This window comes from Carex rostrata, chromosome 22, assembly GCF_964058835.1.
Source record: "Carex rostrata chromosome 22, lpCarRost1.2, whole genome shotgun sequence".
Classification (NCBI taxonomy): domain Eukaryota; kingdom Viridiplantae; phylum Streptophyta; class Magnoliopsida; order Poales; family Cyperaceae; genus Carex; species Carex rostrata.
In genome coordinates this window covers 8,236,917-8,253,641 of record NC_135939.1, presented here as the reverse complement: position 1 = coordinate 8,253,641, position 16,725 = coordinate 8,236,917, and the positions used below count along the sequence as shown (strand labels likewise).

Genomic DNA, 16,725 nt, shown 5'->3' with positions numbered 1-16,725 from the left:
TATCTTTAATTTAACTATCAATCACGCGAAAAATAGCCTTATCAAATATCTGATATGCAAAAAAAAAAAAAAAAAAAAAGCATATAAAAAGGTATATGTCCATTGACAAGAATTAATATTTTTAAAATTATTATGATGTTTAAACTAATAAGTAATCCTATAAAATAAAATTGTCTATGGTGTACAAGAGTGTAAAATTACTGTGTACCTATAGTGATGTCACGATGCCGTGTACGCAATGAGCAACGACTGAGGTCTGAGAGTGGGACTAATATGCCACAAGGGAGACCACCTGGCCGGTGATAGTGCAAAGAGAGTGCGTATCCATTCCTCTCAGATATCTCAACTTTTGCGTGACCGACGTGTCCGGTGCCTATTCGGGGATGATGTACGGGGTCAGTATTATCAATTATGTTATGTGTACTTACAGATTCGTGCATATTTAAACGGTTGGGATTTTCCATAAAGTCACTCAAAGTTTGAGATATCTCACAGGATACGAATTCGTGCAAAGAATCTACCAGAACAAACTTATTATAAAAAATAAGAATAGAAATTTAGATATATGTCCATCATAACTTCTAAATTTAAATATTTATCCATCAAAAATTCAAATTTAGTTATTTCTCCATTTAAGCTTACTTAATTTACCTATATCATCATTTCTTAATTTAATCACTAAAAATAATCCTTGTAATGTTTTATAAATATTAATTTATTTTTATGTAATTAAATTATATATGGGAATATTGATAAATCAAGTGAGTTTAAATGGGAACATAATTAATTTTGAGTTTTTTATGGAAAAATATAAAAATTTACAAGTTATGACGGGTATATCTCTAAATTTGTCTAAAAATATATATATACACTCCATTACACTCTTTATTTTCACTTTTTTGAGTTTAAATGGGAAATAATTACACATTTTTTTGTGACACAAAATTACACTCTTTATTTTCAAATTTTTCAAAGTTCAAATAGTCGATCCAATCCGTTCAACATAATGGATATATTAAGATGTGCTTGCAAATCAAATTTTATATTTTTTTTTTTTGAATTTTTTTACTACTTATTAAGTATTTAACAAAATCGCTATATTCAGATCATTGAATTTTTGTAAATTTTGATCTGTATGTGCATTTTAAGATATCCATCATGTTGAACGTTTTGAATCGACTGTATGGACTTTGAAAATATAGAGTGTAATCCGGTGTTACTAAAAAAGAATGTAAGTGGATCCCCCCTCTCTCTCTCTCCCTCTATATATATATATAAACGGGTGGTAGCCGGTTGTAATCGTCCCCATAATTTGTTTCCTTTTATATAAAAAAAGAAATACACTAAATTCCAAGAATAATTGTCGCAATTGAATTTTTGTTGTTTGCTCCTTAATTAGCCAATATCAACTCATTTGGACTCGACTCTCTTCAAAAGGAGTACACACTCATTTGTCTCCTCTTCTCTTCTCTTCTCTTCAGTGTCTCTCTTCCTCCATCCTTCTCAATTCTTCATACCCCTCCTCCTTAGACCTTAGTTAGAAAGTAAAATTAAAAAATCCTCCCCCCCCCCTCTCTCTCTAGTCTAGCTAGCAGCTAGTAGCTAGTGCAAACGTACGTAGCTCTTGAAAATGTCGGTTGATGCCTTCCAGATTGCCGAAAGCGGAGATGGTGCTCTCAAGGATGTCGATGACGATGGTCGTCCAAGGCGAACAGGTTCTCTTTACTTCTCTATCCTACTAATTTTCAATTTAAGAATTCATAATTGTGACAAAAACAAATAGCTAGCGATCACAAATTTGTCTAACTTTCTTCACGTTAAAAACAAAAAGAAAGTTTTGTTTGCATTAAATAAATTTTATTTTTGAGTCAATTTGCGTTAAACAAATTATCAAGAGTTTTCAGAGATTTCAGCATCTGGATTGAATTTGAATTCCTTGTACCTTTTTTGTTTGTTTTTCACCGCTAGCTCTGTATAATAATTATTATATTAGTAAGAGGTTAAAGGTCCCAAGACCTTGGAAAAGCACCAAAAAGAAAAAGAAGGAGAAGGAGAAGGAGAAGGAGAAGGGCATTTAATACGACAATCTCTTTCTTTTCTTTTCTTTTCCTGTCTTCGTTTGCGCTGAGGCTGAGCTCTGTATTTATTTTATTTTCTTGTTTTTCAGGGACATTGATAACTGCAAGCGCTCACATCATAACGGCTGTGATTGGGTCAGGGGTTCTCTCTCTTGCTTGGGCCATAGCCCAGTTGGGCTGGATTATTGGGCCCACTGTCTTGATCGCTTTCTCTCTCATCACTTGGTTCTGTTCCAGCCTCCTTACTGATTGTTACCGTGCACCTGACCCGGTACATGGCAAGAGGAACTATACTTATGGCCATGCGGTGCGCGCCTACCTAGGTATTCAAATTGTTTTTTTTTAAAAAAAAACTAACACCTGAAAATTGAATTATTAAAGTAATGCTTTTATTGTTAATTTGGTTGTTAGGTGATGTGAAGTACAGGTTTTGCTCCCTGGCGCAGTATGTTAATCTGGTCGGAGTAACAATTGGATATACTATTACAACTGCAATTAGCATGGGGTAAGCCACTATTTATTTTTCTTTCTTTTTTTAGTGAAGATTGGCGTTTACATCGTATAAAGCTACGCATGTGCTAAAGAATATAGCAAATGATTAAATACCGTTAATTTTTTAATATTGAAGAGAGATGTTATTATTATTATTATTTGATTGAATGCCGTGAAAAGATATACTTTTTAAAATCTTATCTTGTACAGAATTTAGAATCTGGTCAGAAATGAAAAGTTCACTTTCACTATCACTAAAGTGAAGGATGAACCAACCAAACCCTACATTTTGGAAGGTCTTATAAAACGTGGATGTGAAGCTTTTTGGAAAAAGAAACTTGCAGAGAAATTAGCCTCTCTTTTTGGAGAATCTAGAATTTTTAAAATGTTCACTTTGGGTGAACCAGCTGCTTCATCCTTCCTTTGAGTTGAGTTTGGGGATATAAGATATTGTTGTTTGCAACTCAACCTGAATCCGTACAATTATTAAAAGAAAAAAAAAAACATATCCTACAGTTAGATTCCTATATTGCATTACCTATATATATATATTCCAGTTAGACTGAATTTGATTCTTGGTAATTAATAATTTAGAATAAAATAAATTGAAAATTGAAATTGAGCATTATAATTTGATAGCTGTTGTTGTTTTGAAATAAATAAAATAAACAGGGCTGTGAAGCGGTCAAATTGCTTTCACCGGTTGGGTCACAAATCTCCATGCAAAGCAGCAGACACTACAAATATGATAATCTTTGCAGCGATTCAAATATGTTTATCGCAATTGCCAAACTTCCATGAACTTTCATTTCTCTCTCTTTTGGCGGCTGTCATGTCCATTACTTACTCTACCATCGGTCTTGCTCTCGCAATTGCAAAAATTGCAGGTATACCCTCAAAATTAACAACCCATGCATATACCAGTATATATATATATATATATATATATATATACCTTGTTTAAACAAATTGTTTTAAAATTAATAATATATGTATATATATATATACAGGAGGGGTCCATTCCAGGACCTCACTTACAGGAGTCACAATTGGAATGGATGTAACTGCGACTGAGAAGATTTGGAGAACATTTCAATCTCTAGGAGACATAGCCTTTGCCTACTCTTATTCAAATGTTCTCATTGAAATTCAGGTATGAATGCATTTTTCCATTTCCATTTCCATTTAAATTAAGCTGTCTGTAGAAATGCTAATTCACCAAATATGTACTGTACTTATGGTCATATTAATTGGTTAATGGAGGTATTAAATTAAGCAGTTACTTACTCGATCCCCGTATTGGATCATCCATCAGTCATCAGTCATCAGTTATAAATTACGAGGACTACCTACTTTTGAACTACAATTAATATAGATATACTAATTGAAAAGGCATTAAAGATGTAGCTAGGAACAAAACCAGCATCAAAATATACTAATTGAAGTGACAACATTTAATGATACTTAATTGGTAGGGGTTCTACGTACAATATGGCACGAAATAGGGACATTATTGAACCATATATAGATAAAATACTAATTGAAAAGGCATTAAAGATCATGTAGCTCAATGGATGGTTGGAATTTTTAATCTCTTTACAAAAAATTACATCAACTATCAATACCCAATATAATTTATCTGAATCTACTTGGCAGGATACACTTAAATCAAGTCCACCCGAAAACAAAGTAATGAAGAAGGCCACATCCATTGGTGTCTCTACAACAACTATTTTCTATATGTTATGTGGTATGCTAGGCTATGCAGCATTTGGTAACGAAGCACCTGGTAACTTCCTTACTGGGTTTGGGTTCTTTGACCCGTTCTGGCTCATCGACATTGGAAATGTTTGCATTGCAGTCCATCTGATAGGAGCTTACCAGGTACCACTTTACAAACAAAAAAAATTCAACCATGTCTAGCATACACAAAATACAATCTACTTGAAGTAATCCAACAATTTCTTCAATTTTCAGGTATTTGCTCAGCCAATCTTCCAATTTTTTGAGAACTACGTCAGAAACCGGTACCCTGATAATGGATTCATAAACAGTGAGCGTATAATCAAACTTCCCATAATTGGGAAATTCCCATTCAGCCCTTTCCGTATGATCTGGCGTACAATGTATGTTGTAGTCACGACACTGGTTGCAATGATCTTCCCATTCTTCAACGACTTCCTGGGATTGATCGGAGCATTATCCTTCTGGCCTTTGACTGTGTATTTCCCTGTAGAGATGTATAAGAAGCAGTCACAGGTTCAGAAGTTTTCCAAGACATGGTTTTGGTTGAATACACTTAGCTTCGGTTGTCTCATAATTTCTATCCTCGCAGCTTGTGGGTCCATACAAGGATTAATTCAGGCACTTGCACATTATAAGCCATTTAAGGTTTCCTAATCCTATCAGAAGGTTTAAAATTGAGGCCTCGGTGAAAGGTATAATCAAATTAAACTTAATGAATAAAGTTTGATGGTAGCAAGTGTAATATTATGTAAGAAATGCGAGTTAATTGTAGGATTATAATCAAAACTGATGTATGATAATGTAATGCATAGTACCAAATTAAGTTTGTGGCATCTGCATGATTCCAATTACCTATATATATATATATATATATGTCTGCATCTGTTGTGATAAAGCAATCAAAATCAGAAGGCCCGTATCATGCAATCTTTAGGGGAGTTTTTTTTCTTAATCTGTTTAAACCGTTAGATTTTAGTTGTGCTGTCGCATAAACTAATGCATACTTGTGATCATAGCTTGTATAACAGCATAAGTGAATTTCTGATTACATCATATATAATGAGAGACCACCGCAGTTTGACCAAGTTTGAGTTCGTTGCTTCCTCTGCGTCCTAGAACGGATCATAACATACTTGAAGAGTATGTATGGCTGGATAGGAAAAGGGGAATGAATATATTGGAATGTATTGGAAAGTAGGTCTCTTATCTATTCACATGGAGTAGTGGAATAAAAAAATTTGACATTTTTCAGATAGAATTGGCTCGTTTATCAACACTTTTTTGCTCTTTCATTCTTCCACCTTCAACCGAATACCATCAAAATAGTGTGAAATAGAAGTTTATCCTCAATCATGTGATGTGATAGTGATATGCGAGTCAAAATCCTTTGTCATTTGTAGCAAACCTAGCTACACATCCCACTTTGAGTGGTGGATTTCAAAAGCTAATTCTCTTATTTGTGGACACTCCGTTACTAATTAAACGGGTAGACGTTTTTAGTGTTGTTACAAGTTATATATTGCGACGACAACTCCTGCATTATCTTGTTGGCTTCCCGGTCTATGTCATTTTGTATGACGTAACATTTTACATGACATGTCTTTTGTTGGCCAAAAATAATATGACATGTGAATCGGTCTTGACACATCACAGTATGGAATGGCACATAGTCACCTATAGCCATGGCCATGGAAATTAAATAAACACATTCCAATCTCATATGTATCCAAAAAATTAATTTTATTTTCCAACTCAAAAAAGCATCTATTACTTTCTTGCGAAGTAAATATGATAATAAAATTCTCAACATTTTCCTTCACTTTGAAACAATATATTTTCCAATTTTTACCAGACTTTCAGAATTTTTTTTTATTTTTTTTCCCAATCAACAAGTAAATATTAATAAAATTTTCCAACATTTTTATTTATTTAACAATTTTGCTGTCATTCTTACAACTTAAAAAAAGAATGTGACTGCCACATCACAATATTGTCAAAGCATGATTAAACGTGACATGCTTGGTCTTCACTATTTTTAAAATATCATATGACATTACGCAGAGGCGGAGGCATGTTCAAACTGTGGAGCCAATTGACCCTCATTTATTTTTTAAAATTTTGTATTTATACATAATTTTCTTTATAGCTTTTGAGTAAAATGTTATGAATACTATAAAATTGACCTCTATTCGCAATATAAAAATTTTATATTATTGACCTCCATTTACGTGTGACCCCCATACCTCCAAAATCGGATTCTGCCACTGACATCACGTATATTCTCTACTAACTAAGTTCCTTAGACATCTTGGTCACTTAAAAAATATATATACATATTAATAACAAAGTCTATATTTTAGACTGCTACATATAGGGCTACAAACGAATTGAATCAAATCAAATTTACTCCAGTTTGAGTTTGAATTTGAATAAGATTCGAACCGAACTAGTTTAATTTGTTTCAGAACTAACTAATTTCGAATTGAATTAATTACGAATTTTTTCCGAATCAAACTCAAATCAAATCACAAACTACAAACTTTTTGTGCAGCCCTAGCTACATAGATTAGATTGACGGTTTCAAATTTGTGATTGGGCTTTAGTTTATTAAGTAGCGATTCGATACTAAGTTACTAACATGAGGCACTAAAAGTTGAACACAGCTTGTGTTACACAGGCAAGAACTTGATTTTGCTCTTCTTTTTACCACTCTGTAGTAATTCGTATCCTCTGCATTTAACTCAAAAAAGAATCCTTTTGATAGCTGGAAATATTGGAATCATTGGAAGCATGTGTTTCATTAGTCATATTACTATATGGTTGGTTCGATTAGATTAGCCGTTCTGTGGACTGGTAATTTTATATTTCGTTTCCAAGAAATAACAACAGACTTGTACGAATGACCGCAGGGTTCCTTTTACAAGGTCTACCGCAATTTCGGGGATAAAGATTTTAACATAGCAGTTCGACTTCATTAAACACACAAACTTTTATGCAATGATGTTTCAATTTGAACTATATGCACTATTGTTTTAATTATATAATTCAAGTCAAAAGTGCTCTGTTGAAATCTTTACCCAGTTTCAGACTAATAGTGCATTGAAGTTTGATACTTAGACTATACTAGTAGAGTGGAAAAAACGTGCTATGCCGTGATTAACACGATGTGATTTTGGTCTTGTATCGTATTATGATTAAATTAATTTTTCACGTGCTGTGCCGTAACTAAAATATTTAGGGGTGGTCACGACACGCGAATGGTCACGTCACGTGAGTTACGCCATGTCTGACCAAACATGACTCGTGTGACCATTTAATTATAATTTAGGTTAGTTTATTCAAAATTCATCATTTTATCAAGATCTAACTATCATAATTACACTTCGACTCGCGTGACTACGTGCCGTGCCATGACTAAACTTTTCGCGTGCCGTGTCGTATCAATTTTTCTAAAAATTGTCACAGCAAAAGACGCACGAATCACAGCACGTAACCTACACACGTGCCATGTCATTCCGTGATGTAACTGTGCCATTCTATGACAGAACCAGCTCCGCGATGCCATTTTTCCCTCTATGTGCTAGAAAAGGGGAGGGGATGAGAAATTCGGATCCCCTGGAGTAACTGAAATTTTTATTTCCTTCTGTCCTTCCCTTGACTCTCCAAAATTTTAATTAGAGTCTTAACTTTTAACTCTTGATCATCAACTGACTTGGAAAAGCAGGGAATGAGAGTGTAGTACTTTACTAAATTTATCATGTTAACAAAACCTTACAGAAATATATTTGAGCCAAACCAGTACATGCCCATAGATCTCACATCCAAAATTCAAACTCACAATAAAACAAAAATAAAATTAAAAGATACATCAAAACACACTCTGAGCAGTATTAAACCTACAAATCTCAAACAAAGAAGATTCATAATCTAAACTACAAAACATCAGCTTAAGAGTTTTTCTATGAATCCCATGTTGGCTTTACAAATCTCAACTCCATTCAGCGGTACTGCAATAAAAGAAAAAGATAAAAAACACATTAAAGTCACAAGAAAATAAGATGAAAATAATAAAAGTAACTACACCAAATAATGCTATCTCAACACCAAACCCTGTTTAGTTGCACTAGAAGAGGGTAGGGGAGGGGAGGAGAAGGAAAAAAGAAGAGGTGAACTCTATAAACAAAATTACAAACTATTCAAATTTTGTAAACCTCCAAATTGGGGTAAAATCGGGGTGTAGAGTAGGTTAACTCTTCACACTGCCCTCTTCTCTTCCCTCCCCTCCCCTCCCCTCCCCTCCCCGAAGGCATGGGTAAGGTGAGGCCCACTACTTTACGTACCATATTAACTCAAAAACAATGCCTAATTGAGGGGAGGAGTATTATTTGTGCTTTGAGATTCATGCAAAGTTAAAAGAATAGTCTGGATCCACTAATTCTAAAAGATTCTCTTGTACGGTACCGGGAAGGATCCGAATTACCCTTCCCCTCCCCCTTTGTAAAGCACAATATAAGACTCCTAATTAAATAGCTTTGTTCAATATTTTAATGAGAGGCTGGAGGTTAAGAGAAGGGGGTATTTATTTACCTTGATGAATCCGATTTGCTTGGCATTGCTACGAAAGCACTGACGGCAACACATCAAACCATACTTGCGAATAATAGCATGAGGATTGCCACACACACGGCTGCACAAACAGATGCCATCTTACATTACTATTGAAAATCAATTTAGATTGAAAGCCATAATTCCATAAATTACTTAAAGTCACAAAACGCCAAACCTCAGAACGTAATAGGTACTTGTATGAATCAATAGCCTATGGAATTGGTCAATTTAAAAACTAAAAAGAGAAGCATAGGAGATGAGATATGTACCAAGCGCGGGATCCAGGACCATAGCTCTTTGGATGAGAGTTCCAGACATTAGAGTGCCCCATTACGTCGTCTTCAAATCTCGTATTACACCCAAAACCCAAACCCTAGCCCCAGATCAGATGCGAACAGGCGGCGGAGAAGCTACAACTTACGAGGAATGCTTGCTTAAGGAACCCTCCTCCTCCTAGTCCTAGCTATATATACTTTAATTAATCCTCGCTAATTCCTTCTATTTACATCCAGACTATATATATCGATTCTTTTTAAGGCCTAATTTTCGCTCGCTGGGCTGGGCTGGGCTGGGCTGCATTTCTCATCCTTTCTATTAATAACCCATTTCATTTGGGGACCGGGCCGGCCCTATTTTTGTTCTTTCATTTTTTGCACATAAAAATATAATATTACTACTTCACCTCTTAAATTAATATAATATCCTATTCGCATCTAATCCAATGAAATATATTAGATAGAGAATATGAGTTTGCAAAAATACTAGACGATTATTTAATTTCATAATTACAATAATACTATTTTAAATAAATTTAAATAACGTTGAAAAAAAAAACTAAATTTAGATATATTGATGGAATAAAAATAGTCTAGCAGTTTATTTCACACAATTTGAATGTCATCAAATGTATTAAGGGCAGCTAGTTTCGGCCTATTAAAAATTTAAACAACTTCATGAACTGTAAAATATATCTAAATTAAGATCATATTGAGATTAATAAATCAAAATTATTGAAAACAATCAACTTTATAAACATCGTTGGTCCCGTAGCTCCAAAGACCATCAGACTTATAAATAGCAACTTTCAATCATATTTTCCATTTTCTCCAAAGAAAAATCTACTATATGAAGAAGGTCTTTATCTACTAAATTTATAATTCTTTTGTTTATTTAATATAAAGTTATGTCGTCAAAAAATAAAAATAAATATTTACTTAATAATTTATTTGTTTTGTTATTTTTGACTGCTCGACATTATACTAAATTATTTTAAAAAATTACAATTTGATATATATATATAGGCTGTGGCTAATTTGCTGCCGGCAGCATTTCTGCCGGCGGTGCTGCCACTGTTTTTTCTATTTTTTGATGTTCAAACGACAAATCTAAACTGTTAGATGTTTAATCTATATTATAATCTACTTGGAGACCAAATTTTACATTTTTTGGAATTTTTTTACTATATATTAAGCTGGTTTGAAAACCGCTGATTTCAATGCTGCAGAAATTTACTGAAATCAGCGGTTTTCAAACCAGCTTAATATATTGTAAAAAAATTCCAAAAAATGTAAAATTTGGTCTCCAAGTAGATTATAATATAGATTAAACATCTAACGGTTTGGATTTGTTGTTTGGACATCACACGGCTAAATATAGTCCCGGCAGCACCTCTGCCGAAATGCTGCCAGCAGCAATTTAGACAGACCCATATATATATATATATATATATATATAAAGAAATACCTCATTGGTATTGTAGATTCATTTAATGTTTCATAATCATCATCGGAAACTAATCTGATGAGGTTTGATTTGAAGTTAAAACTAAGTTTAGTTGACAAATATTTTGAACATTAATTATTTTGTGGACTGAAAAGTGAAGATGAGTGCTTCTTGAAACCCTCGACCTTTTTTGAGGCCCAAACTTTTAGTTCTGAGTCGACATGCTCATTTCTATGTCTAATGGGCTGCTCTGTTCGGGAGTATTAATTAATTGCGGTTTCGTCCCAATACATGCATTAATTATGTCCATACCAAAGTAGAAGAAATAACAATTCTTTAAGGATAGTAAATAAAACATAAAACATATATAAAGCAAATAAATAATTGTCCATCGATATGCTCCATCCATCAGCGAAATTGTTGTAACAAACAAAAAAAAAAACTGAGATAAATGACAGCAACACGCCATCACAATCTTGAAATGAACACCTAATCAAAATTAATTAAGGAATACAACAAAACAAAACCAAACCAAACCATACGCATGCAATAATGATAATGAAAATGAAAATGAAAAGTAGCTAGCTATAGCTAGGGACCTCCTCTCTATCTAGCTAGTACTCATCTGGGACTAGGAGGCATTTCATTTGGAGGTGGTGCACGTGCATCAGATGGAGATGGCATGCTGTTAGAATTAGATGGTCCAGCACCAGTACCAGTACTGTTACCAGCAGCAAGAGAAATAGCACGCATCCTTTCATTTACTGAGCATTTGACTCGGTACAGCGACCCGAGGAGCTGGAGTAGTTCATCTCGACCCAACTCGTCTATCTTGTTCAGCCACTGCAACTCTTTAGCCTCATCATCACCACCTGTTTTTTTTATCCGCTCCTCCAGTGCCTCCCTTTTGGCATTTGATGCTTCCAGCCTTTGGGTTAGCTGCATGTATTCTTCGTTCAGTTCGTTAATGGCGTTAACCATATTTGCATCTGATGATTCAGAGTATTCAAATTGCTCTCCACTCACAAACTTGTTAAACACTTTATCAACCGAGGGGCTTCCGAAGGAGTGTGGACTACCCGATGGTGAGTATAAGAGCACCGCAACCTCGGCACCACACATTGTCGATAGTTCACATGCCTTTGCAAACACGCCCTTCTTGCGCTTGGAGAAACTCACTTGACGAGCATCGTCGCTCTCGATTTTTTTCATCTCGACCTTCTTCCGGCCTTCGCTTGTTTTTCCCTTTCTTCCCATTTCAGTGTGTTATTTGGTTTTGGGAATTATGGATGAAGAGATATTGGGTAATTGGCTTGATATTTAATAAGAAGTTAGGAAGAAATAATTAAATGCATATTCCTTTTATGGAGCGTGGAGCTTAATTTGTGTATATTCAATGTTTCTTGACTCTTGAGGAACTTGCCTTCCTTTATTTTGGACAGTAAATCTTTGCAATTTATTACTTGGAAAAAATAAATATACAGTCATTAATCAGTAGGAATTTTTCAACATTTCAATATTTTTCTTTATTTTTATTAATTAGTGAAATAAATTCTTGCTAACCAGCTACGATTGTGTTCATGCATTAATTAATCACAAATTTGCATCCAGACTATATCTATAGTTGCATTCACTCAAAGAATGAATTTAAATTTACATAATCTCGAAGAAAATGAGTATTAAGTTAGCACATCTTATTACAACCAACTTGTCATTTTAATTACTTTGTAGCCATATATGATAACGGAAAATTAATTTCTGTAAAAAAATATTCCTCATATAATACCATTTGAATTTAGGAATACTTTAATACCTTTTCATATATATATATAGATGATTAAAATTTCCATGATATAAGTAGGAGTGTCGATGGTACTATTTTATATTACTTTTATTTTTATTTATTTTTGTCCAAAAAGTCCGTAGGCATATATTAATGGTACTATCCTCACTACTAATACCATGCATTTTTTTTTTGGACCCCACCATCTATTTGTCCAGAGAAAATCTGAGCCGTTAATTCTATAAATCTCAGCCACTCATCAAAACAAATCTCAATCTCAGCCTTTAATAAATAATTTTGATTTTATACATCTGTTTAATGTTGTCAAGCATGTAGAAATCTAAATTTAATTAAAACCGTATCCACTACATGAAAAGACTCACAGTAATTGAAGTTAATTCTCCACGCGTTTTCCATGCTCTCCAGTCTCCACGCGAATTCCTTTTCTTTTTTTCCGGAAAGTGAAGCCCAGTTGCCGAATTTCTTTTTCGAATTTTCGAAAGTGAAGCCCAGTTGCCGAAAAATAAAAGCACGTTATCGGAAAAAAAAAAATAAGAAGATGATTGAAAAGCAGGAAAAATTTCCTATCTAAAGAGAGAAAAAAAATAACCTTTTATGAAAATATTGAAAAATTAATTTTTACGAAAAGAGATAAAAATCAAAGTAAAAATCAAAGTAAAAAAAAAGGTAAAATTTAAATTGATGTGAAGGACGTCATATTTTTTTTCTTCTTGAAATTGAGGTTTTATTTCAAGGTTTGCTTCTTATTTATTGACTATTTACAAATCGTTAAATTCATAAATTCTTTTCGATTTTTAATTTTTTGTATAAAAAATTAATTTTGGACAAAATTAATTTGTATATGGAATTATAGAAGAAACTATTTAATGTTTTGTGTACAATTTGTATGAAAGTAGAATATGATTTTTAAAAAAACCACAGGTCAAAATTTGAATAAATAAAATATTAATATGTTATGTTTTACTTTATAGACATGTCATTTCTATTTATGTTAATGATTTATTTTATTTTTATGAATTTAAATAGTGAAAAATCTTATAATCTTGTGTTATAGAGATCCTTTTTAAAAAACATATGATGTGTACTCAGTTAGTTCCCCTATACTAAATTTACAAAGAAGCCCATTGTATAACCTATATGAAGTTGTTTTGTTGTTTCTTTGTCTTGTTGTGCTTGGCATAAGTGATTTAAGCACATTGACATTAAATTTTTGAATTTTCAGGGGTTAGAAGAGAAAGGGCTGGTACGGGAGCAGTTGTATTTTTGCTGGCATTTCTGAATGTATATTCTAACTAATGTATTTATAATTAATATATATCCTGATTAATGTATTTACAATTAATTATCTCCACAAATAATATAGTATTAAGTTCTAAGGTTATCGTTTGCTTATTATTGACGAACACATATTGAAAAAATTAATTAAAAATTAGTCACATTAAAAAAAAAGTGCTGACAATAATATTTCAATCCCCGTTGCAACGCACGGGCACTTAACTAGTCTTATCAATATTCAAATCCGTACCGTATTTGATAAAACTACGGTATGAGAAAAAAAATTATTTTCTTTAGCTTATCAAGTACGAAGACCAATAAAGAATTTTTTTCGTTAACTATGTATGTAAGAGTATGAATAAAGATTATTTTGTACATGTTATCTGTACAAGTATAGGGTACGTATTTAAAGAAAAATAAAATTACATGAGCAAAGTAATTAGCATGTGTTATGTTCACTAAGAAGCCTTGGTGTGTATTACTTCAAAATTTATCGAATTGATATCAATGAAGAATCCAAACAGTTAAAGTCGATCTAATACACGAGCAATGAGTGTACATGTAAAATTTTGAAGTTAAAGCTGACAAAAGAATTTGGTGAACTTAATTATGACCACCCTAGCTAGTTTTACTCAGGTTGAATGATAGATTAATATGCGGGCAAAAAAGATCAGATTTATTTGGGTCATGCGATAACGTAACAGTTGGTTTCGTTTTCCTTCGGAAAGTACTTGCGATCATTTTATAATTAATATTTTTCATTGTTGTTATACTGTAAAATAATAACAAAAAATAATTAATGTTGGGACAACAAGCATGCATATCGTTGCTATAATTTATAGGGAACGACTAACAGTACCTCCCATTCAGTCTCTTATTTGTCCTTTACGCTAAAAGACAAAAAAAAAAATACAATGAGGGATCACTAACTGACGCGCACGTGCTAATTGCCACCAAAGAGCAAGGTTAACGCGATTTTATTAATAGTCAAAACATATAGTATTCATACCTACGAATTTATAATATTCATACTTATTATCTATAATAGTCAAAACTGGAGGGGACCATTAATCTTGAGAACCAGTAACGACTAGAGGGACCGCTGGCGTCTTGTGACAGCCTGGATTGGGAACCGCAACCGTCTGAAAGCGACATTTGCCAAGATTGGGGACCACTACAGTGAATCTATACAGTATTCATATCTAAAACAATAAAGTATTCATATCTAACTAAAGAAGTATTCATACTGACGATTACGAAGTATTCATACATGTTAGAAATAATTTATACAATTCAAAATTCAAAAGTCAGATTCATCTCTCTCACCCCACCTCTTCCAAGAACTATTCATATTTAGCATGAAGTATGCATATCTAACAAATGAAGTATTCATATCTAACTAATAAAGTATTTATGTGTTATACTTTGACAACCTTCGCTGGGCTAGCATGGACCCCCTCCAATGGTGCACCACGCTCACCCAGCCGAATCTTGACGGTGCACCACTCTCTCCTCGTCGGATCTCGACGGTGCACCACGCTCTCCTCGTCGGATCTCGATGGTGCACCCGGGTTAATTAATGCCAATTATTAATAACTACTTTTATTAGTTAGGATAAGTTGGACCGGAGGAACTATTAGGGGACTACTAGAATACAATATCTTTATTCTAATTTGTAATATCATAATTGGTTTCGAAATAATTCTAGTTATTATTATCTTATATATATTTGTGATTAATATAATTGTTTTCATTGTTATTAAGTTATTATTAATAGAGTAAGGCTATAGTAATATGCATAGAGCATATTGTCAATATTATATATATATATATAGGAATATGCTAGCATGCTATGCATAGCATAGAGCCCCTCCATGCAACGTCTTGGATTTCGACTTTTCAAAATCCTAACGGTCGATCCGAACCGTTCATCTTGTTCTTCATATTAATATGTGTTTGGGGACCAAATTTTACATTTTTTGGAATTTGTTTTACTATTTCTTTAGATTTATTGAAAATCGCTGTTTTCAGCAAATCTGGACCATAAAAAAATAGTGATTTTCAATAAATCTAAAGAAATAGTAAAAACATTCCAAAAAATGTAAAATTTGGTCCCCAAACACATATTGATATGGAGAACAAGATGAGCGGTTCGGATCGACCGTTAGGATTTTGAAAAGTCAAAATCCAAGGCGTTGCATGGAGGGGCTCTATGCTATGCATAGCATGCTAGCATATTCCTATATATATATATATATATATAGAGAGAGAGAGAGAGAGAGAGAGAGAGTGGCTAAGCTCAAATCGTTTGTTCCTGGGCTCAGGAACAAACGATTCAGTTCTATGATTTCCGAAGTTCAAATGGCCGATCCAAACCATTAGATGTTTAATCTATATTAAAATGTGCTTGGAGACAAAATTTTATATTTTTTGGAATTTTTTTACTATTTATTAAGAGGGTTTGAAAGTCGCTGTTTTTTTATGGTGCAGAATTTTAATAAAAACAGCAACTTTCAAACCCTCTTAATAAATAGTAAAAAAATTCCAAAAAATATGAAATTTTGTCTCCAAGCACATTTTAATATAGATTAAACATCTAACGGTTTGGATCGGCCGTTTGAACTTCGAAAATTGGAGAACCCAGTCGTTTGTTCTTGAGCCCAGGAACAAACGATTTGAGCTTAGTCATTCTATATATATATATACATATATATTTGTGATTGTTGTTGTTGTGATTATAATTATTTTCACTATGCAGAGTGCTTATTGGTATATATTTTGAATTAATATTTCTATTTTTAAAGTCAAGGGAGGACTCAGCTTAGGTCGAAGGAACAACTGCTCTTGTATTTTGAAATTTTATAGAAATTTGTAGGTTCATACTGACTTTTGTCTCTTTAGAATTTTGGTTGCCCTCTTCTGGATTTTTGATTTATAATTAATGTTAAATTTAGGATTAAAATTATAAATTTCTTGTATTCTAATTGGTAATTAGAATTA

The 16,725-nt window shown here is 33.1% G+C and overlaps 3 protein-coding genes across 3 annotated transcripts; 1 reads left to right on the top strand and 2 right to left on the bottom strand.

Annotated features, from left to right (window-relative positions):
* Positions 1–1,304: 1,304 nt before the first annotated feature.
* On the top strand, positions 1,305–5,149 carry LOC144574004 (amino acid permease 6-like). The gene is made up of 7 exons (XM_078323811.1): positions 1,305–1,715; positions 2,168–2,401; positions 2,490–2,583; positions 3,243–3,457; positions 3,581–3,723; positions 4,227–4,454; positions 4,548–5,149. The coding sequence occupies exons 1-7, from the start codon at positions 1,631–1,633 to the stop codon at positions 4,968–4,970; spliced, it is 1,422 nt and encodes a 473-aa protein (XP_078179937.1). The 5' UTR covers positions 1,305–1,630; the 3' UTR covers positions 4,971–5,149.
* Positions 5,150–8,077: 2,928 nt separating this feature from the next.
* Positions 8,078–9,365, bottom strand: LOC144574178 (small ribosomal subunit protein uS14z/uS14y/uS14x). The gene is made up of 3 exons (XM_078324063.1): positions 9,194–9,365; positions 8,904–9,003; positions 8,078–8,323 (listed from the first exon to the last, which is right to left on the bottom strand). The coding sequence occupies exons 1-3, from the start codon at positions 9,253–9,255 to the stop codon at positions 8,315–8,317; spliced, it is 171 nt and encodes a 56-aa protein (XP_078180189.1). The 5' UTR covers positions 9,256–9,365; the 3' UTR covers positions 8,078–8,314.
* A 1,902-nt stretch (positions 9,366–11,267) lies between these two features.
* LOC144573917 (agamous-like MADS-box protein AGL29) lies at positions 11,268–11,903 on the bottom strand. The gene has a single exon (XM_078323696.1). The coding sequence runs from the start codon at positions 11,901–11,903 to the stop codon at positions 11,268–11,270; it is 636 nt and encodes a 211-aa protein (XP_078179822.1).
* Between the last annotated feature and the right edge of the window lie 4,822 nt (positions 11,904–16,725).